This window comes from Hippopotamus amphibius, chromosome 2, assembly GCF_030028045.1.
Source record: "Hippopotamus amphibius kiboko isolate mHipAmp2 chromosome 2, mHipAmp2.hap2, whole genome shotgun sequence".
NCBI classification, from domain to species: domain Eukaryota; kingdom Metazoa; phylum Chordata; class Mammalia; order Artiodactyla; family Hippopotamidae; genus Hippopotamus; species Hippopotamus amphibius.
In genome coordinates this window covers 207136490-207158573 of record NC_080187.1, presented here as the reverse complement: position 1 = coordinate 207158573, position 22084 = coordinate 207136490, and the positions used below count along the sequence as shown (strand labels likewise).

The window sequence follows — 22084 nt, the reverse complement described above, 5'->3', positions numbered from 1 at the left end:
TGCCCGCCCTGGGTGCCCACCCTGAACAGCTATGGTTAGGGGCCTGCTTCCATTGCCCCAGAGCTTCCCATCCGTCTCACCAGGCTTCAGCCACAGGAGCACCCACAGTAAGCAGTAACTTTCCTAAATGCTCCAGGGGAACCTCTCCCCAGCCTGATGCCACCTGTGCCACCTCAGAAAACCAGCCTTGGGGCCCAATGTCCAAGCCCTGTCCCTTGTTTTTGTTTCCTTGGTAAAGGCCTCAGAGCAACCCTCCCTCCCAGTTCCCAGAGGTAGGAGGGCCCTATTTGTACAGTGGAAGGGGACAGTGCCTGATGCAGGCAAGCCTGAAAGTTTGGGCAATGTCCCTCGAGCCAGGCCTGCTGGAATCCAGTCTCTTCACAAATGTGGTAACAACTCCAGCAGGCATTCTATCTGGGAGTCTGGACTGCTACCTTAGATGTAAGAACAGCTTTTTGTTTCATATTTCATTAAACAGAAGAAGTCAAAATGCTCTAAAACTGCCCACAGGAGGGTAGCCCTGAGCCACAGGAGGGTAGGCCTGTCAGGGTGAGCACAAGGATGACAGCTCTCTCCAGCTGGCTCCATAGCTCATGGCTGATCTGCAGCCTCCTGCACCTTGGACTTAGAAAACCAAGATCACGTCAGCCTACTGACACATCATTCCTGCTAAGTGTTGCCTACCATTTGCCCAGCTCCGTGCTAGGCACTGCAGGATAGACAGAAGCGGCCCAGGTGCAGACCCTGCCTTCAGAGAGTTCCTGGCCTGCAAGCCACCCTGGGTTTCAGCCAAAGCAGATACCCCCTGATGCAATCCTAATGCTCATACAGAAGATCTGGGGAACTTTCTTCTCTGACTATAATAAGCAAGCCTGGCCGGGTTTTCCCATGCCATTCCACTGGAACTCCCCAGCTGGTGTGGAGGTCCTGGAACTGCAGGAGGACATGACTGAGGTCAGGAGAAGTGGGGTTCTCTTTACAGCCTCACTACTGGGATCTGACCCTGGGGGAGGCAGGGGAGGGTCAGCACAGCCCTACCATAGTGACTCAGGGGTATCTGAGGCTGTCAAACTAACACTTCTTATGCTGGTACCATCCTCCACACTGGCAAGCCTAAACTGCATCCTGCATGCTGCAAGGAGGGCCACTGCAAGGAAAGGGGCAAATCAGGCTCTACACATTTCCAGGGGAGTAGTAGATGCCAGGAAGCGTGGGGGACGGGGGACTTGGCTGTCTCTCTTCACAGAGCACTTTCAAGGCGGCCCAGTCAAGCATTAGTTTAGGGGTGTCTCATGCCAGGGGCAGGGGTATGATGGTATGTGGCACCTTGTTCTCTTCCCAGATTTGTCTCAAAGTAGCAGCCATGCCCAGTGCTTTTCCAATTCCAGCTACCACGCACTGGCGTGCGGGGGGCCTGCCACCAGCCAGGCCAGCACTCTGGACAGGAACAGCCCCACCAAGGTACCGGGCCCCTGACTCCCCAGCCCCCATCCACTGTCTTCCCACTGAGCCCTCACCTCTGCCCAGAAAGAAGCTGCACCATGACCACCACCCCATCCAGTGTCTGTATGGAAGCAACTGCCAATACAATAAACATAGCCTGTGGTCCCATGTAAATACTCTGAAGCATGTAACAGGAAGCTGGCAGGTTATATGGAACCAACAAGTGCCATGTAATCAGTACACATCACATGTAACCAACCCACAGCACCACTCAATACAACACATCCCCCCACCCCCGTGTGTAAACAATTGGTACCAAGTCACGTGATCATCACGTAATCATGTGTAGCCTTCCTGTCACACATAACCATGTAACCACTTTTGCCTTATGTTAACACACATAATCAAAACACTATACCATTAATCACTAGTATGTTCCCAACACCGTGTGCGCAACCAGCACAGAGAGTAACTACTATTATCAGGGACCACCTGATGTCCTTATATCTAGACACACTACATGTTATCAGTACACACCCACAACCATTTGCTGCTATCAGAACCATCACAAGGGACATGGAACCCAATCAGCCACAGCCAGTTTTCCCATTAACAGAGAGTCCTGCAGGCCTTCAAAGTCAGGTACGTACCACCCCGGACAGGGCCTTCCTTCACCGCTCCCAGCATTACACTGGCTGATGGCAAGACATCCTCTTACAGTCACAGGCCCTTGGGCAAGGATGTCTCAGCACACACGTGTAGTGAGCCCCGCCTGGTGTGCCAGGACCCATAATGGGCAGATGGGAGGTTCCGAAATGAGGAACTGCCCCAAGGACCACAAGGTCAATGGGCCCATGCTGCATACCTACACACACACGCACGCACGCACGCACGCAATGGCAGGACCACTGGAGGGCGGGGGGGTGGGCAGCAATCCCAGGATTCCTGGCTTCCTGTAACTCCATCCTGGGCCAGGAACATGGACAGGAGCACAATTTTCATCTTCCAGGTCTGTTCCGTGGAGCTGTAGGGATCCTTTCTCCCCATCTGCCCCACAGAAATTGTCCACTAGTCCACAGACCACGGCTGCTGCCACAGGCCTGGTAGCAATGCACCCTGAACCCCCCTAGCAACAATAACACAGACCCCAGACAGTCCCAAGAACCACCACTGTCAAGCCAGCACCCAAAGGCCTCTCTTCAGGGGCTCTCACCCTCAGCTTTCCAATGTAATGGGAGTGCTGCAAGCAAGGGTACCTTGAAGTCCATATGCAAAGACTGTGGCCCTCAGCCCCATACCCAGCTTCACAGCTTTAGGCTTATCTGAGGAGATAAAGGAAGGGAATCCAGGAGTTTCCCAATAAGAGGTCCTTGATCAACGAGAGCCACATTATTAAGGCTACAGCAGGTTAGAGGCAAAGGATGCCAGGATGAGAGGCAAAGTCCCTTGTAGCCATGTCATTCTTGGTCTTATTCTAACAGGGAAGCACCAGCCACCCTCTTTCAATCAGTAAGGGAGCAGAGTTACTACAGAGTAGCCCACTCGGTGACGCTCTGGCTCATTTCACCCCAGGGGCCCAAAGTGGTTCTGTGTGGTCAAGAACCCCTCAGCCTGGCAGATTTGTAGTAGGGGCAGGCAGCTGTGATGACATGGAAAGGACATGGGCCTGGGAGCTGAGGCCCAAGTTGTAGGCCCAGCTCTGTCACTGACTGTGTGACCAAGAGCAGGGCCCACAAGCAGGACTCAGGTCCCCAGCTGTGAAATGAGAACAACCATTCTTGCCTCATATGAAGGGCAGCCGTGAGAATGCAGGAAGAGGAAGGGTTGCACCATAAGAACACCCTACCCTGAAGCTTTCCCTTGGTCACATGAAAGGGAGACTCTCACACTCCACCTGGGTCAGGTGGCAAAGGTGACAGTGATGTTGCAGGCAGCCTCAGCACCTCCCTTCGTGCTAGAGATGGCCTCATATTGCAGCTGAGACGCTGCCAACGCCCCCTCTCCTGCAGCTCAGCCCCACCCAGCTGACCTGCTTCCCCTGTCAGGACCAGCTTGGCTCAGGCCAGTTCTTGGCTCTAGAGAAGCCCTGCCCCTGACTCCCCTTTTCCCAAAGGACCTGGGGGCCCTACAATTTCAGCCAGACAGCTTGGATGGGGTTATGTTCTGCTTCCACTGGCCTCAGCCATACCACGGTGGCCTGTCATGGAACCTCCCTCTCCCTTTCCCTCGATGACCCAGCACCTAGGTGGGTCAGGGTTATCACAGGGTAGGTGCATGAGGGTGGGCAAGAGCAAAGGCTGGGCAAGGGCATCTCAAGGGCACTAGACATTAACTCGTTCTACTTTCCAAACAGCTCAGTAACAAGTCCCTTGACAGAGACATGGCAGGCTGGACCCCCTACAGCTATGTGAACGTGTTAGGTCAGTAGTGGTTTGAGTCTGGTCCCCTGCCATCATGTCCCCCCCTCTTCACCTTCTCCCATGTTGACGGGGCCCATCCCAGCTCCACGGGAGAGTTAGTAGATAAATCTTAAGCATGGTTTCCCCAGGGAGAAGCGGCGTGTGGCGGGGAACCTAAGCCCCTATTTCAGCTCTCATAAGCAAATGAAGCCCAGGACGCCTTTCATTCTTATGTTAGGGGTCAGGGAGAGGGCAGCTATGACCCAGGGACCACAAGGGAGAAAGCCAGTGCCTAGATGTGGGGATTCTAGATGGAGGCAAAAGATGCACTCACCATCTGGGAAAGGGACCCCTGCCTGAGCCAGACCCTACCAAGTACCTCTTTCAAGGGCTTCTTCCCTCTGCCGCACTGCCCTGGCAGGTACCAGTTCCTTTAGGGGGTGGGGGTGAGGGGTAGCAAGGCCAAGGGCCTCAGCTCTAGCAAATCCCCCTGGCCCTGCTGGCTCTAGCTCCTTTGGATGCTACACATAGAAGCCCTAATTCCTTCCAACCTGCCCCCCACCCCCCCACGCCGTGTTCTGCACCCCCTCCCCTGCCATACCAGGGCCCTGGGAATAATGGCTCCTCCCTGTCATTCCTCTCACTAGACTCCCATTTCCAGATCAGTGCCCTGGAGGCCAGGTACCCGCCCGAGGACTTCTACATTGAACTTAGACACCTCAGCCGCCCCGCTGAGCTACACTCACCAGGTTAGACTCCCAGCCCTACCCTCTATCCCCTGGACCCCTGAGGCCATCATATCAGACCAGATCGAGCACCTACCCTAACCCCCATTCCTATCCCTTGATCCACCCCCATGGTCCCAGAATTCTCCTGTTGAGCCCCTTCCCTCCGATATGATTAATCTATAAGCCCAATTCCCTATCTAAAGAAGGAAACCTGCCTGGACCCCCCCAGTCACTCCTTCTCCTCCTGTCATGGTCAGTGGACATGGACAAACTGCAGCTAGTATTAGGTAATGGGAACACAACATAACTGCACTCCCTACAGACCACAGAACACAACCCAAAACCATTGAGAAATGACTTGGAGATGGCAACATCTTTGGGATTCTTTGGGCCCATGGATGTGGATGACAGAGTTGGCTCTCTGGCCAAAAAGCCCAAAGTCCCCCAGAGACAGACCCCAGACTAGCTCTCCCAGGTCATAGGGTAGGGTAGTCCAGTAGGGATCTAGAGAGGTTGAGGTAGGATGTGTCAATCAACATCCTCTGTGCTCATCTATTAGGCTCAAACCTGGCAGCTTGGGAAAGATGCAAAAAGGAGACTTAGAAAGTCAGTCCTGCTATGGAAAGATGTGAGGTAGGAGTTACAGAAGTGGGTAAAATGAATGAACACAGAATTTGGCCTCCCTACAAAGTAGCCCCGCCCTAGAGGACACACTGAACAACCTGGGCCTGAATTCAGGCTCTAGCTGGTTTCTAAAGCTCAAGTGAAATACAGCTCTACCAACCCCTGCAGGTCTCTGAGGCCAGTAGCAGTAAGAGCAAAGGTTCTGACTTCATCTACCCATTAAGTTGGCATGGGCTTCAAAAACCCTGGGCTTATACCCACGAGGCTGTGCTCCTGGCTGAGAGCCCTCTGAGCAGTGCTCAGGATATCCAATAACCTCACCAAATACAACCCCCCTCCCATCACACAAACACACATACACAAACTACCACCACCCTAAACCTCTTTCCACTTGGGAACATCCTCTGGGCTCAGCCCAGATTTCTCCCTTCAAACACTAAAGCCAGAGCCACCACATGCTGTCATTTTTTGACTTACACTGAGGCAGGCTGGTGGCCAACGGGAGAGAATACTCAAGGACATCCGGGCTCTAGGTGCAACTCAACTTCTCACTTGTTGGTATGGTCTCAGACAAGTCACAGCCCTTCTCTGAGCCTATTTCCTGTTCTCTAAAAAGAGAAAAAGTTAACAGCCTAGCCTCCTTCCCTCAGGGCAAAGAAGCCCTGGTCTAGAATAAAGTGCTAAACTGATGCCAGGGATACAGACTGTTACAGTCATGTTTCTGAAGAGCACAGGTACCAACAGGCCCTTTAGAAGAATAGCAAGCTTGAGAAAAATTTGGACCTGGTTCTGCTGTATCACTCAGCAATGTGGGGAAAGAAGAGAGATTGGAGTAGGCTCCTGCAAATTCAACTAGGGACCTCTATATGGAGAAGGTATGGGGAGGTATCTAAACAGCCATGTGCTGGTCTTCAGTGTCAGAAACTGGGGAGAGTCAAGTGGAGTCAAAGTATATTTTAGTAAGCACTTGCTGCATGCCTTGTCTGATACTGCATTCTCAGTTAAAAGCTGGAAAAAAATGGCTTTGACTGTGAGCCCAAGTTATTACTGTCCCAAATTAAAAATCACCAGCAGGAAAGAACCTGAGCTTGGTCCCTAAAGCTTTATGTCCTTCCTGCCTCTGGCTGGGGCTCAGGACATGCACTGTGGGACCCTAGGATAAACTGTGACATCCAAAAAGGAAAAAAGAAATCCTTGGGATTGAAAAACACTGGTAATATTGTTCAAAGACAACTCTCAATTATGTGCAAATGGTCCACCCATAAAAAGTGGGGTGGGGTGGTGGGGACTAAGAGAGCTGACTGTGGATGGGAATGACTACACATCCTCTAGAGATGACACATCAAGAACCTCAGCTACCTGTCCACCTCCCTCTGGTTCCCATCAGTCGAGCTTTGGATCCAGAAGGGGAGAGGAAAGACCAGAGCTAAGAGGTGAGAAACAGTCTTTACCCCCACTTCAAAGTCCAACAGAACTGGGATTTGGAATGTCATACACCCTTCCCCCAAGCTAAGGAACTGGTTCTGATTCATTCCTTATCCTATACTTTTGGAGCCTGGAACTTCACCTACAGTGACTGTAGGTGGCATGAGAACTGCCTTTGATCACCTGGAAGACATTCCCCTCAGAGTGAAGGTTAAAGAGCAGCAGTGCTAAATATGCCAGGGGGTGCTGTAGTTCACCATTTATGCTTTAGGAGCTTTTAAAGAATTCCTGTATGGTCAAGATGATTTAGAGTAGATTAAACCCAGAATAATTTTCTAGCACTAAAGAACTATTTATTTCCTGGGTAGTGAATCAAAAAAAGAGAGAGAGAAAAAAGAAACACATGCAGTCTAAGTAAACCTCATTCACCCCTATATTTTTCTTTCCTTTTACTATTTTTATGCAGGTGCTTGTGGAATGGATAGACGTCAGAACACATACATTATGGACAAAAGCTTCAAAGGTAGAGTATCTAATCCTGACATCCCATTAGAAAGGGTTTAGCAAGATAAAGAGTGCAGATCTGAAATGGCCAGGAATTCTACCAGAGACAAACTGCGAATCTCTTCCCCCACCCCCTCCAAGAAAGTTAAAGACCACAGGACCTGGGGCTGCCGGGTAGCTTTGCCCAGGAGGAGCAATCATAATAATAATGATTTCATCTTTTGATTTCAGTTGCACCTGCTTAGGAAACGCTTGTGGGTTTTTTTATAGATGCCAACTAAATGTCTTCAGAAATGTAGAACGTCATTATCCAACCAATTAGTATGAGTTAAATTGATTATAAAATCTGAAATAAAGTCAATCTACCTGCCTCAGAGGCCTCCTGTCATTGCACTGGTGAGGCATGCCACCCTGCACCTGCTGGCTTTCTGGGGCACAAGGAATGTAAATGATACCTAGTATTAATATTGTACGGCACTCCACCCTCACGAGATCTCTGCCCCAGAGAGCAGGGAAGCCAGGACTAATCTCTAACACACGGGAACTGCAAGTCGGATCATCCTTCTAGGAAGTATACAGGTGAAGCCAAAGATGAAAGGGCAGGTCCTGCCCCAGGCTTAGGGCCTAGGTTTAAATGACAGAATGTGTGAAATAAGTAGCTTTGAAATTATGTCACTTATTAACTATGACCAACCTCTCCAAGGCCCAGTTTCCTCAACTGCAAGGTTGGGATAAGTATGCTTGTCCTGTGGTCTAACAAGGTTATCTTGAGTATCCAATAAAAATCATAGATCGGAAGTGTTTCTGCATATTATAAAGGGTTATACTAATGTAATAGAGTTATCCTGTTGTCTCCGAGGTCTCAGCCAAACTGAAAGATATGACCTACAGCAACGATCCCTCTGGATATCCTAAATCAAGCTGTGTACCAGAACCACCTGGAAAGCTTGTTAAAAATACAGATGTTCACACCCCACCTCCCCAAGATCCCAATGCAGCAGGTCTAGAGTGGGACCTTTTGTGATGAATGCCTCAGGGTATCCTGAAGGAGCATATCACCTAACACTTACAAACCACTGGTCTAGACTGACTCTTATTTCCCAGATTACCGTTCTGGTCTTTTAAGACTTAGCCTTAGATACACCTGAGACACAACTATTTCCTAACCAAGGAGACCTAGTCATCTACAGCCCTTGGTGGAGTGGTTATTATAAGCAGGGTAAGCTGCAGGCTGGGGGGTGGGGGTGTTGTGTTCTGCACAACAGCGAAGGAAGGACAAGTCTCCACCAGTATGTATTAGGATGTGCACAGCCCAAGAGAACGACCCAGGGACAGGAGGTCACCCACAGGTTCCTGGCCAGCCAGAGGACACTATGCCCTTGAGAGCATTTTATTCTGGCAATTTTTTGTTAGTTATGACTTAAACCACCCAAATGAAAGCAAGCACAGCAGATAATGCTGAACAAAAGAAAAGATCACTGTGACTGGGCACCGCAGTTTCTTTCTCAAAGAGGCATAGGGATTGGACAGAAACATCTCTAAGGACCTTTATAGCTCTGAGAATATGCACGACTCAAGCATGAATGAACTCAGACAGCCCCAGACATCTCAATAAATGAGCACACAACTTCCCTGTGCACTCTACTGTCCTGTGCACTGTGATCAGAGTAGTCACTTGCAGCCACAAAAGTAAAACAAAGTTAAGGACAGCAGCGCCTCAGCCTTGGTGTGACTCATTCCCATTCTGTAGGACCATACATCTGAGTCTCTGAGTGCAGGGGAGGCCTAGCAGGCTAGCAGCCAGGTTTCATTTCACCACTCTGGCTGTAATCATCCTTTAAATTGGAGAGAAAAGAGGGCTATGCAGGCAAATGTACCAACAGGTGTTAGGGACCAACACACCAGAGCAAGAGGAAAATGGAACATCACAGCTCAGAGCTTTACAGCAATACTTATCAGACATGGAATAAACCCCACTAACTGGCTGAACTCCCAAAATAAGCATTTAATAAACTAGTTTGTACCAGGAATGGAATTATTTCCTAAAACTACTGAGCCAAATCAAATCATAACCACTAACAGTTAAGAGTCTTGGTGTTCCCTGAACTCAGTGGGAAAGAGCCCTGGCCTAGGAGTTCAAAGATTTGGGTTCTATGGGGAATTCCCTGGAGGTCCAGGGGTTAGAACTTGGTGCTTTCACTGCTGGGGCCAGGGTTCAATCCTTGGTCGGAGAACTAAGATCCCATAAGCCCCTCGGCACAGCTAAAAAAATTAAAAACAAACAAAACCAAAACGATTTGGGTTCTAGTCCTGATTCTTGCTGTGTGGCACTGATTAGATCTGTGTTGTTTTCTGAGTCTTGGTTTCTTCCTCTATTAGAAGGACAGGGTTGTACAAGCCCTATCTCTAAAGCCCTTTCCAGCTTTAAGTCTTAATCTAATTCAGTCAGTGCTCCCTCTTTCCCGTTACTTACTGAAGACCTCCACTCACTGTCATCCTGGAAGTTGTGTGCGATTATCTGTACTACTGTACTAACCCCATTTTACCTCTAAACACTTTTCCATCTCCCCTTCCCCTGCTCCCCCCTCAGCACAATTATTCCATAATTGCCTCATGTCAACACATCTGTCAGGCATCTCAAACTCATTTTGGGAGTTCAGCCAGTTAGTGGGGTTTATTCCATGTCTGATGCCTGATAGAAGAAATCCTCCCCACTATTCTCCGTCACCTTAATGAGCCTGAAATCCTGGATCCCACTGTTGCTGCCACTTTCCCCACCTGTATGCTCCTTGCTTATCCAACCTCCAAGTCTCTGCTTGCAGTAACCTTGACTTCCAAGGTAGTCAGGAGCCCACTAACATCCTGAAAACTTTTAGCCAGTGTGGTTCCCCTTCTGACCCATTTCCTCCCCCCAGTCCTTGTCTCTCAATCAAGAGAAGGGTGAGAACTTAGGGCCCAGGAAGAGAAAAGGCATTGTGGCCTTCTAATAGCACTAGTAGGCTAAGAAGACAAGAGATGGATGTTCAGTGCCTAGGTTTTCCTCAACAGTGAACTACTGGCCTTAAGTAGATTATAGGGTGACCCTAAAGGCTGGGGTTAAGTTCAAATCCTACTCACAAGGTGGCCTTGGAAAGTCATTTCCCCTCTCTGGATTTGTTGCTTCCTTTATAAAATGAAGATGTTTCAATTAGCTCATTCCAGAGGCCTCTTCTGCCTCGGATAGTTATGTGGCTGTATGTGATTTGGGGAAGGTAGGAACTTTATGAGAACAAATGCCAGGGCACTAGAGGGCTAAACCTTCAGCCTTGATGCTAATTACAGGCCTTGGAGGAGTGACTCCCCAGAGCTTGGGTAGCCTCAGTTGATGCTTCCCCTTTCTCTGCAACATGCCTGAAGTGCAGAGACTGGTATAGAGGTGGGGCTATAAAAAGATGAGGAAGTGTCTTAGAGCAGCTGGTTCTTCTCGCCCTTACCCCACCCTCCCTTAGGGCAGGCAGGTGGATGACTCAGCTAGAGAAAAGAGTAGCTTCCTGAAGTGCAGTTTTCCAGCTGGCCTTGCCCCTCCCCTCCCTCCAGTTCTCAGAAATAGAATCCAGATTATTCCATAATTCAACACCCTCCCACCACTGCCTCAAAACACACACACACTTTTCTCCATCCTTTACCTCTGGCCCCTTTATGGATGATACAGCTTCTCCCTGAGACGAACCCCATTCCCACAAACCCCAACTTCTTTTATCCATTTAGGTGCATCCCCTGCTGCAGAGCAATTTATTTCCCCAAACTTGAAAGCAGCCGACTTTTCTGGTGGAAGTAAGAGGGCCACTACTGGTTGGCTAAAGCTGTTGGCCACTGAGCTAGAGCTTCAAGCCTCTCCCACTGCCATAACAATCAGTCATGGGATATCCATAAAAAGCTTAGAGCTTGGCCTTTCTCAGCAGAACTTGGCCCCATAGAGAAAAGGCCTTCCTGGTTGAGGGTAAGGTGAAGCTACTGCAGACACAGTTTGCATTTAAGATATAGGATAGGAGTATGGGGTAACAAAATCTGAGTGGAAAACACCTTCACTGGGTATCAGAGAAGGCAGGGGTTGTCCTAACCACTTACTAACATTAGGCAAACTTTATGAGCTCTAGTTTCCTCATTTCTAAAGTAGTAATACTAGTCCTTCCTGCCCGGCCCCCTGCACAGATGTAACAAGTGTCAAGTGACCTAACCCGGGTGAAGACCAGCTATGTGTGCTATAAACTATCAGTCTTCCTCAACTTTTAGAAAATACACAACTGAGCTGCCAAAGTAAAATGATGTGCCTGTGTGGGGAGGAGGGGAGAGGTGTTAGGACTTCCCACTCAGGGCAAAGCCTTTCTTAAGCAATACTGGTAGTCCTCAGCTTCCACATAAGCAGCTGAGTCATACTGCCTTACTACTTAGCTAGTAAATTCAGAGAACCCAAAGTGGGACCAATGGGTTCCTGGACTTACCCCAACTCCCTTGTACTAAGAAACAAAGTATTCACTAGCGGCAACTTCAGGTGGCTCAGGCAGATCATGGCCTAGGACTCCAAGCCACCTTTCCCCCATAAGCACCTCACCATTAGCTGGGCCAATCCAGCCTCCCTTTAGTCTCTCCTGGGGCTGGCTGGGACTGCTCAATTGTCTAGCAAGAATGTTTTCTCCTCCTCCTAGAGTTCTAGGCTAGAGAGAGGCCACAATCTAAGGAGGCAAGACCCACATCTCTCTGCTTGCGGGCTACGCTGTGATACAAATTGCGCTGCGCCTGCTTCTGGAGCTTGCTCTAATACTGATGAGCGGTGTGACCCTGGGGAAGTCACTTCCCTGTTCAAACCTCAATTTCCTCATAAGCAATAAAAGGGGAGGGGAAATAATAATTACTGCTCTGCCTACACTTGAACGAACTAATGGGTGAATGTAGTTTTGTACAAGATTGAGGAAATACAGCTAAAAACAAACATAAATAACCCTATACTGACAAAAAAGTAAATCCCCTCCCAACCTGTTGCACGAGAAAGACTCTTGTGGCGGCCGGCACACACTGCAACTACCGCAGTTACGTGGAGCTTTCTGCTCTCACCAGACCAAGGTACATCCAGTAACCCCTTGACTTACATCACCACTTTCACTCTTTTACATTTTCATTAATTTCACAAGGTGGAGGCAAAAAAGCATAGATAAATAGAAGCCCAAGACACAATTTGTGGTGGTTCTAGTGAAAGATCATCCGAGAATTTTACCATCTGCTAACACTTACAGAAATTTAGAGCTGAGAAATAGAGAAGTTTCACCATCTGCTACCACTTATAGAAATTTAGGCTTCTTAGATCACTCTTGACTACGAAGCCCCTGCAACTCAGTGCTTATTTCTAGATTCCCTTGGCTGGCAGAGCCTCACAGAAGGATGAGGGCCAGAGTTGCCAGACTGGAGAGTCTCCTGCTTTTCTTGGGCAAGTTCTGCCTCATTTGAAACGATCTACAGGAGGCAGTAATCGTCCCCCAAAAGGGAAAATGGCATAGAGGTTGAGGGAAGGGCTCCCCTTTTCTTGTGACTCCCAGTCACAAAGAGAATCTTCTTCCTTCAGTGAATTACAGTTACCTTGCTTCATATCTGGAAACAAGTTTGCAACTTTTGTACCCTGAAATACCCTGAAGTCTTGGGGATGATGTATCTCAGAGATGGCAGGAGAAGCAGCATGAGTTCTCCTAGTATCAGAGAAAGATACTGCTAAAATAGACTTAGCATTCACAACTTGAGTAATTGACCCCAGAAGATATACTGCAGGCTTGCTAGAAAACAGGAACTTTCCAGAGCCTAGCTTGAGACCCGGGTGCTTTCTAAACCTCTATTACACTTCAGTCTGCCCACCTCTGATCACGAGCTTCTCAAGAGCAAAGGTATTACCCGTTTGCTGCCTAAAGGCTGCCAAATTGCTGACACCTGTGCCAAATCACACGCCTACTTCTTCTAAACCTAAGCTTAGTCATCAAAAAGAATTCAGAAAAATGATATCACAGAAAACACACAGGCCAAAGAGCCCCAAGGCATGGGTTCAAGCACTGGCACTGCTGTTCATGAGCCACATGACCTTAGACAAGTCACTTCATCTCCCTGGGCCACCATCCTGCAAAATGCAAACAGTCAACTATCCTTGCAAGATTTTGTAAAAAAATAACAGATGTGAAAGCATACTAGGAATATCTCGAATTAATCCCTTTCTGGCACTATACCTGACTACTAAAGCAAAAACATTCTTCTCCCTCCAAAAACACGTTTCTTTGGAACTCCGCTTACCTAGGAAAGCACTCCTCAACGTATTTAGTAAGTGAATCTTGGATTATCACGGGCATTTACAACTTCGTGATCCTGAAAGCACATACACTGTACTCTGCTTTTGGTATTTAAATTAAGTCTTATATCCTTGCTTGTCCTAAGAAATCTCTCTTGCCTTGCAGATTACATGAAAGAATCCGTATGCAGTTCTAGCACTTGTTCCTTGAATAGCAGTGAAAACCCTTATGCCACAATTAAGGACCCACCCATCCTCACCTGCAAGCTTCCAGAAAGCAGCTATGTAGAAATGAAGTCGCCTGTGCACAGGGGGTCTCCATACACAGATGTGCCATCCTTGTCGACATCTAATAAAAATATATATGAAGTTGGTAGGTGTCTCAAATAAGTAACTTAGTGAAATCAGGGCACTAGTGCAGCATCTGAAGTGAAAACACCCCTCTCCAGTCCCCCTGTCTTGAAAATACCCCCTTCTTTTGTTGCTTTTTAAGGAATCCAAGGTGAACTGTCTTTCCCAGGAATGCCCTCCTCTCTCATACAAGAAATCAAATTCTTGTGCCAACTCTGCTTTTAAAAAAACACTAAGTATGAAGCAGATATATTGGGGGTGGGGAGTCGATACACAAACACACTTCAACTGATTGTTGACACAAATTCCTGTTTAAAAAAGAAATCAGAACAGACATTTGCAAGTTTCAAACTCACCTTGTTCTATTTTCTCTCAGTTTAACCCATGTCCCTGGGCTCACTGCTATGACCCCTAACTCTAGGATATTCTAAGTCCCTTGGTTTTGACCAGAGCTTGGGATTCTGATAGCACCCTCACTTAGGTTTTCAATCTCTTGAAACAAGCCTCAGTCCTAACCCTCATATATTTATCATAAATCCCTGGCATCTCTCCCCACCAAGTTAAATAGAACTCTCTTCCCCCCAACAAGGCAACCAAAGCTAATCTGTTCTCTGAACTCATTTTTCACTATATTCCTTAGAGCCCACAGTCAGTGTGGTCCAAGAAGGCCGCGGCTGTAACTCCAGCTATATCCAGAATCCATACGACCTACCTAGGAACAGCCATATTCCTGGTCATTATGACCTCCTCCCAGTAAGAGAGAGCCCTGCCAATGGGCCGTCCCAGGACAAGCAGTCTTAAGAGGGATAAGTCTCTCCCTTGCAATGTGCTCTGCTGAATATTCTCTGACTCTCTGAAAGAAGACAATCCCTTGACTTGAAATAATGGTACAGACTGACTCCAGCTGCGTGTTAGTTATAACGTTCACCTGGAACTAAAGAAGAGCTTCCAAGTGGGACTGGTCCGTTCTCAAAAGCAAATTCTACCACCCCCCCACCCCCCACCCCAAATGCCCTGGATTATATGATCTTTTAAAACATTTAAGATACAGCTACTTAGCAACATCAGTTAAATACATACATATTAATATTTATATATTAAATTATCTGAAACATGATGCTTAGAAAGCATGTAAAATAGGTTTTACCAACTTTCCTAGAAGTAAAGGGGATTGGGGAGGAGAGGAGATTACTTTAAAGCACCTGAAATGTATATGTACTTTCAGTTCCTGTTACCATCAATTATCTGTTTTATTACCTAAGATAATTAGTACATAGACACAAACTGTGCTAATATCAATCCTAAAATACCTGTATATATATATGTCAGGAAGATCAAATTATAACAGCCAAGATTACAGAGTTTAATATACAGTCTAATGCTGACAACTTCAATTTTTAAAAATAAGACACTAATAAATACAAATTAACTTTCCCTCTTCTGCCCCTGGTGGTAGTAGGCAAAAAAAAAAAAAAAAGTTTCCAAAGTGCAGCAGCCTCTTTAACGATTTCTAGATCAGCTTTACCAAACCTTGCCAATTCAAAGTTCAAGAACTTTGCAAGCCAGTCCTGGCCTTGTCATATCTCCTTAGTCCATCCAACACCTGAGTCATTCCACGTGAACTCGAACTCTGAGATGATGCCTTTAAGCAAGTAGTCATAGACTAGTAAGAATTAAATATCCCTAAAAATGGTTATTTGGCCTCCTGAATTTATTTGGTTGGCATTCCTTGACTCAGAAGAGTACATGCTTTCAAGCGTATCTTCATAAATCTTGAGCTTGATGTAGTATGGAACCTAAAAGTGTAGAGGAAATTAGACAAAAGTGGATGTAGGAAGTTTAAGTTGTTTAAAGTACATTATGCTTTTTGATGGAATTAAATGAAATGATCAAAGAAGAATGGACTGTAATCAATTGCTGTAACATGATGTAAAAACTTAACATATAAGTATATGAAGTACTTCTACCTTCTAAGCACTACCGACTGAGATGGCCAAAAATGTATCACAGTGAGCTAATGCTCCAGATCTCAGTGTTCAGGTGTATCTATACCTTCCACTCTAATGAATATAAACAAGTAAACCGGGGCTCAGATGGGTCAAAAAGGAGCCACTCCCAAGCCCTAAAGAGGACCTCTTCACAAGAGTTAAAGACCAAAAGGACAAGCTAGGGAAACTAATGACCACCCTATACCACTCCATTCTCTGATTAACAGTCCAGGCAGTAAAAAATACTTCCAAAGAGGTATACAGAAGAGGAATTAAGTGACTGTAAATGACTGCAAAGCTGGAACAGCTGCTACAGGAAGTGTGGGAGTTCTGAAGGCCTTGATACACACTGGAAGTCTGCCATGGAACCCATTAGTTTGGGCAATAACCAGCAAAAGCAAGAAAATAAATGAGTAAATCCTCCCTCCCCCCACTTCCCTCAAGGCTTAAGCAAATTTTATTGTTAGGGGAAAACATAATACTTACATGAATGTTGCATGTATGCATGGGAGCAAGTGATCAGCAATAGCAAATTTACTTTCCAAAAAAGCCTTATTAAAATATAAATACTAGAAAATTATTTTGTAGGCCCAAGTAAATATTTCTCATATATATGTAGAAAGAAATATAGATAAGATACTTACCTCAGTATTTCAGGGCAGCAAGTGCTCAAATATCTTTGCCAAGTAAGGATCAAGAAGCATGGTGAAGTCAGGTCATCAAGGAAAAACTTCGTCTCAATCCCAGGTTTTATTTTCTTCCCTTACCCTGCATGTACAATAACTGCTGCCTGACAAACTGCAGACAAGCAGCATCACTTAAGTTTCAAGTCTCACCTCTTTTTATTTTGCCAAGAATCTTCTGGGCAAAATTCAGCAAGAGGTGGCATGGTGGAATTGCTAAAGCACTGAGTACACTGGGAGATGTGAGTGTCACTTACCCTCTCTGGGTTCCTTTTTTCCCCATGTATAAAAAAAAAGGGAGAAGCAGAAAAAGGTAAGGGAGCTCTAAACAACCCTTCAGCCCTCACGTTCTGTGATTCTTAAATGTTATACAACTCCAATCAGGCAATACAGTGGAGAAGGAAAGGCAGAGGGTGTGATTAATCTATTGTGACAACAGCTGCCTTCACATATCTGTTACTGGTAAAAGACATTTCAGTCTAACAGAGCAAAGCGCTAGGAACTTCTGTCTAGCACTGTCACAAATAGGTTCATGGTCAACCCAAACATGTGCACTGTGCATTTTATTGGCAACTTGGAAAAATCTGTTCAATTATTTTACAGAAATTAAGTTTTTACTCAAAGTGATGTGCATACAATTCAAATGAATATGAAAAACACAATTATTGTACAATAGCATAAGTGCAACTATGAAATGGCAATACTTTTTTAAACAACCCAGATTTGTAATATATTTGTTCACTGTGCAGAGGGATCGTACCTTGTACAAAATAAAATGAACTTCTCAAACTAATTTAACAGGAATGCCTACTGTTGTGTTGCAAGCTGAAAATGTGTCTGTAATCTACACCTTAGGTTTAAAGGTATAACTAACCTACATTTTGTGTGATTACTCTAGACAGCCAGAAAAGTGAAAATCATCCCAATAAATGTTTGAAAATAAGGTGAAAAGGTTCTATCAAATTTATAACAAGAGAGTCCCCTCCTTTAAAGTAATGAATGGGAGCAACACATTCTTATTATGTCCAAAAATTATTAAAAAATCTCATACATATCAGTTTTCTCAAACAGAAAATTTCTCTGCTTTCACAAAGATTCGGGCTCAAAGACAACTATTACAACTTGTGCTCAGCTCCAGAGGCACAAAGGTACTTCTATGGAACAGAATAAAGGCAAGTGTAAGGGCCACCTAATTTGCATAAGTGCAATGAATAGCTGTCCACCAGTAGAAGCTATCACCCACTACAGTACTCTGGGTGCATGTGTTTTAGGACCTCTTAAAACATATCCTTGTGACCTAACTGGTAAAGAAGGAGCAGAATTAATTTTGTAATAAAATATAGATGCCAAAAAATAGCTTACTGAATGCATTCAATGGTATAAGTTTAAAATTTCTCCCTTCTACTTTCAAAGTTTTATATGTAATCCTCATACTTAAGTCAAACTAAAACCTTTCAATTTGTCAGTTCACAAGGCTTATGTGATACTCAAAAGTTATTTCCACTTAACATAATGTCTAACCAAGAATTTTTGCTAGAGACAAAAAGACTCATTCAGAAAAGTTCTAACAGACAATCCTCAAAGGCAGGGAGGCTGGGGCTTTGACCTCTGAGTGAAAGACAAAACATACATCAATGGTCATAAGGCTAAAAAAGGTATTTACTGAGAATAACAGTGCTTTAAGATTATGATTTACGAGGCTCAGAACACCACTGAATACCATAAATGACAACCAAAGGCAGCAGGTTGTGCACGCAATCGCTTCTGCACTCAACACAGAACATTCAAGAATGATACCAGTGGCCATTCATCCAGCCAGAGGGAAGAGAGAAGAGGCCCAATTAATCTGTATGTGGCAACAGAAGATGGAAAATCTTTCTCAGAAGGGATGGATGATGGATACATAAGGGATTCATTATACTATTATGTATACTTGTGTAGAATAATTATATATTTATGTAGTAATTTTATATAACAACTTTCATTTTTAAAATGTTTAATCTAAATGGTAATTCTCAGAGTATTGCACCCCCAAGCTAAACTAAAATAAACCCTAGGATTAGCCCCTTCATTCTTTTAGATGGTCCTTCCTTACTGTTCTGACACAGAGTTGTAGGAAGGATAAATATTAGGAATGTAAGTATGAGCAAAGCACTTTCCCTACCCTTGTGGATCTTACAATGCAGCAATTATACAAGAGCAGGGATAAACAGAGGGCCCGGCTGATTAGTGGGGTGGTGATTATACATTTTCTTCCCTGATCTGCAGAGCTAGCAAGACTCTGAGCAGTGGTCCAATCCAAACCCAGAAAAAGAGGAAGGTCTGGTCTGGAAGGACAGTTGTCAGGTTACCTCCTCATTCCAGTTTCTGCCTCCCAGGCCATTGTCAAGCCCAGCAGATGGCCCTCCAGAGCCTTGGGAGTGTGTGTTAAAGGCCATAAGCTTACTCATTAGGATGGGGATAACAGGGTCTGAGCTTTTGTGGTTTGGAGCAAGGTTAAATAAGTTCCACTGACTCAATCACAGGAAAGGAATCTTTTTTGGCTATTAATTTTTACCATCACTGGTACTAATAACAGAGTAGTTAACAGCCAATATACATGACATCTGTGCCAGGACCTATCAATTCTATGCTTAATAATGTTAAATAATTCAATTCAAATGTTTAGACTACTAATAACCAGATTACTAAACTAACAACTAAATAATGCCATTTATATCATGTGTGTGCACACAGAAACCTAGACACTTGGATTTAATCATTGGTTCCACTGGTGGAATCAGTCCATGAACTGATCTACCTTACTAGATTCCTCTTAGAGATTAAAAAATAAAAAAAGAACACAAAATGTTTTTAAAGGTTCTCTCTCCCAAACATGAATATATTTCAAAGTATATATTAAAAGCCAGCAGAATTTTCTTTTAACAGTAAAAGCCAAAAAACAAGCAGTTCTCAGCTCAGTTGACACAGCAGCCCCTCAAGTGCTCTTCCCCCCTTAGTACATATGGTATTTTGATGCATACTGCTGAAATTGACAGTAGTTTCGCAAATGTTCTGAAAGCTTTCATCTTATTTAATGGCATTAACATGGAAATAAAGATAGCATTTTAATCAAGTTATTAAAGACCAAAAACATCTTGCAAAGTATACACCTGATTTTTACTTATTAAATTTAAATTTTAGTTAGAATATGTTAATAAGTTGGCTCTAGTACCTGATGAAAGTGTTCATTTATAGAATTACTGAATTAAAACTGGGATAAACCCCAGAAATGATCTAATCCAGTCCCCTCATTAACTGGAAGAAGGTGAGGCTCAAGAGATAAAATGACGAGAAGACCCGTAACTAGAATCCAAGTCTTTGTCACCCAGTCTAGCCCTCTATTATACCTCCACTTTCAATCTTTTAATTCAGAATTTAGCATACTTTCTAACATATGCCTAGCATCAACTTCCTTCCAAATAGTCTTTCTCAATCCTCCAATTCAGTTTTTAGGAGAACAGATACTTCAATTAAAATTATCTCGCAGCCTAATCCTAATGGTCTCCCTTACATAAATTGTAAGGATATTACTTTACTGTTGCCATTAGCCTCCTACAGTTTCTTTAAAACATTAGAATGACAACTCCAGTTTATTTGCCATATTGTATAAATGAGTGAAAAAGGTGACCTGTCAAATCCCAGGAAGGGATGCAGCACCAGCACTGCCCCAATCAGGAGAACAAAAAGCAGCTCTCTTTAGCACTAGGTTTGACTGTTATGCTAACCCACTAAATGTTGTGATGAAAGAAGGTCCTTTCCTGGTCTTTGTTCATTTTTTTTTTCACCCAGGGAATGGATATCCTTATGCACAGTCCTCATGCAAAATTCATATTTTGTTCTGAATTTTTTTCTCAGGCTTATGATGTTTGTGAGACATCAAATAACGAGCCTCCATTTTTCTCCTCTCTTTAAAAAACAAAAAAACAGAAACTCCAGAAATTGCAACCTAACCGGTTGGAGTAAGTTCTTAATTATCCTCCCAGCCTTTGAATTATTCTGCCTCTGGTGTTGGCCAAAATTGTCTAAATAGTAGAGCTTTTTTTTTCCAAGGTAGATGGAAGAGATCATCACAATAGCTCAAAACCACTGAGAGCATTTGCATTTTGTAAATACGTGGGTGAGTCAAAAATTATCCGCACTCTGGCTGTAGAATTTATTTTAATTCACTTTTAGAAAAAACAAATACAATATTTTTTGACATAATCTCCTTGCCTTTCAATACACTTTGTCCATCTGTCAACAAGCTTTCGTATTCCCTCAATAAAACATGTTTTAGGCTGAACTGCCAGCCACGAATGCACTGCTGTCTTCACTTCATCAGAAGTGAATCCAGCTCCTTCTTGATGGCTAACACTTGTGCGACCTTCCTTGAACTCTATCCATTCATACACACTTCTTTGTGACAAAACACTTTCTCCATACGGCGCACAAAGTCTTCGATAAATAACGGCACCAGGCACACACTCAGACCACAAAAAACGAATCACTGCACGCTACTCTTCTTTTGTGCAAATCACAAGTGGGGCATCCATTTTTGCTCGCACCACAGTTACAAATGAACTGATGTAACACGTTCACACCTGCACAGCAGTGACTGGGAAGACCCTAGCCTTGAATGGAAAGCGCTGATAAGAGAGTGCGGCCAACAGAAGTGTTCATATAACCGGAGCGCGGATAAGTTTTGACTCATCTTCGTACAAGTCACTGATGACAAAAATTAGGATGTTTATTTCCCCAATGATGAAATAAATGATTAGCTCTGATCAGCAATCCAATCTCTTAAATCTAACTTTCCTGCAGAACCTTCTGGCATAAGTCACCAACTAGCACACCTTCTTAGAATTTAGCGTACTCAAAGGCTAAAGAAACTTACCCTTAGAGAGTACTATTAGAGAAAAATCATAAATAGCATTTTAGAACAATGACATATAAGTTTAAATCAAGTCAAGATGGCTAAGTGACTTTCCAGGACAATACAATAAGTTTTTTAAAAATTCAAAGTTAAAACAACTGAAAAGCAAGGTCAAAAAGCAAAATACTTCTAAACTGCCTTGAGCCCAAAACTGTCATAATATTTAAAAACAATGTTTCTTACTTGAGACAGTCTGTCTCCTGAGATACTATTCAGAATGAAGACACTTGTTGAAATGCAATCAAATTCATTTTCTACTACTAGTTAAGGTCTCTTGGAATTCTCCCAACCAAGATCCATCCATGCCCAAGGCAACATTAAGTCTACACTTGGTAAAAATTCAAAGTTACTTTATTATTTTCAATTCACTACCTAGTTTCTTCTTCTCTTAAATAATTTTGTAAAAAACGTACTACCAATTTTGAGTAAAATAGTGATGGAGCCTCTTCTTGAGTCTGGTGACACAGATTACTTTCCTAACGTTTTTGGTAATACTCAATATTTTTTCCAAGAACAGCATAATTGAGCTATATGTCTAAAATCAAAGCTGAATTCAGACAATGATGCCTCCAATTCAATTTTTACTCTGTAATCCAAGGACCTATGTTCTTACTCATCAGAAGCAAATATTCCATGGCTACACCCAGAGCACTCAAAGGAAAAATATAATCTGACAACATAAAG

The 22084-nt window shown here is 44.4% G+C and overlaps 1 protein-coding gene across 1 annotated transcript in view; it reads left to right on the top strand.

Moving 5' to 3' along the window:
* Positions 1-14576, top strand: part of MEGF11 (multiple EGF like domains 11) — a 353514-nt gene extending 338938 nt beyond the window's left edge. Inside the window, exons 21-26 of the mRNA XM_057721978.1 lie at positions 1343-1461; positions 3797-3863; positions 4490-4591; positions 7086-7142; positions 13591-13797; positions 14416-14576. Coding sequence (XP_057577961.1) covers positions 1343-1461; positions 3797-3863; positions 4490-4591; positions 7086-7142; positions 13591-13797; positions 14416-14576 — 713 coding nt within the window. The remainder of the gene's footprint in view (positions 1-1342; positions 1462-3796; positions 3864-4489; positions 4592-7085; positions 7143-13590; positions 13798-14415) is intronic.
* Positions 14577-22084: the final 7508 nt, after the last annotated feature.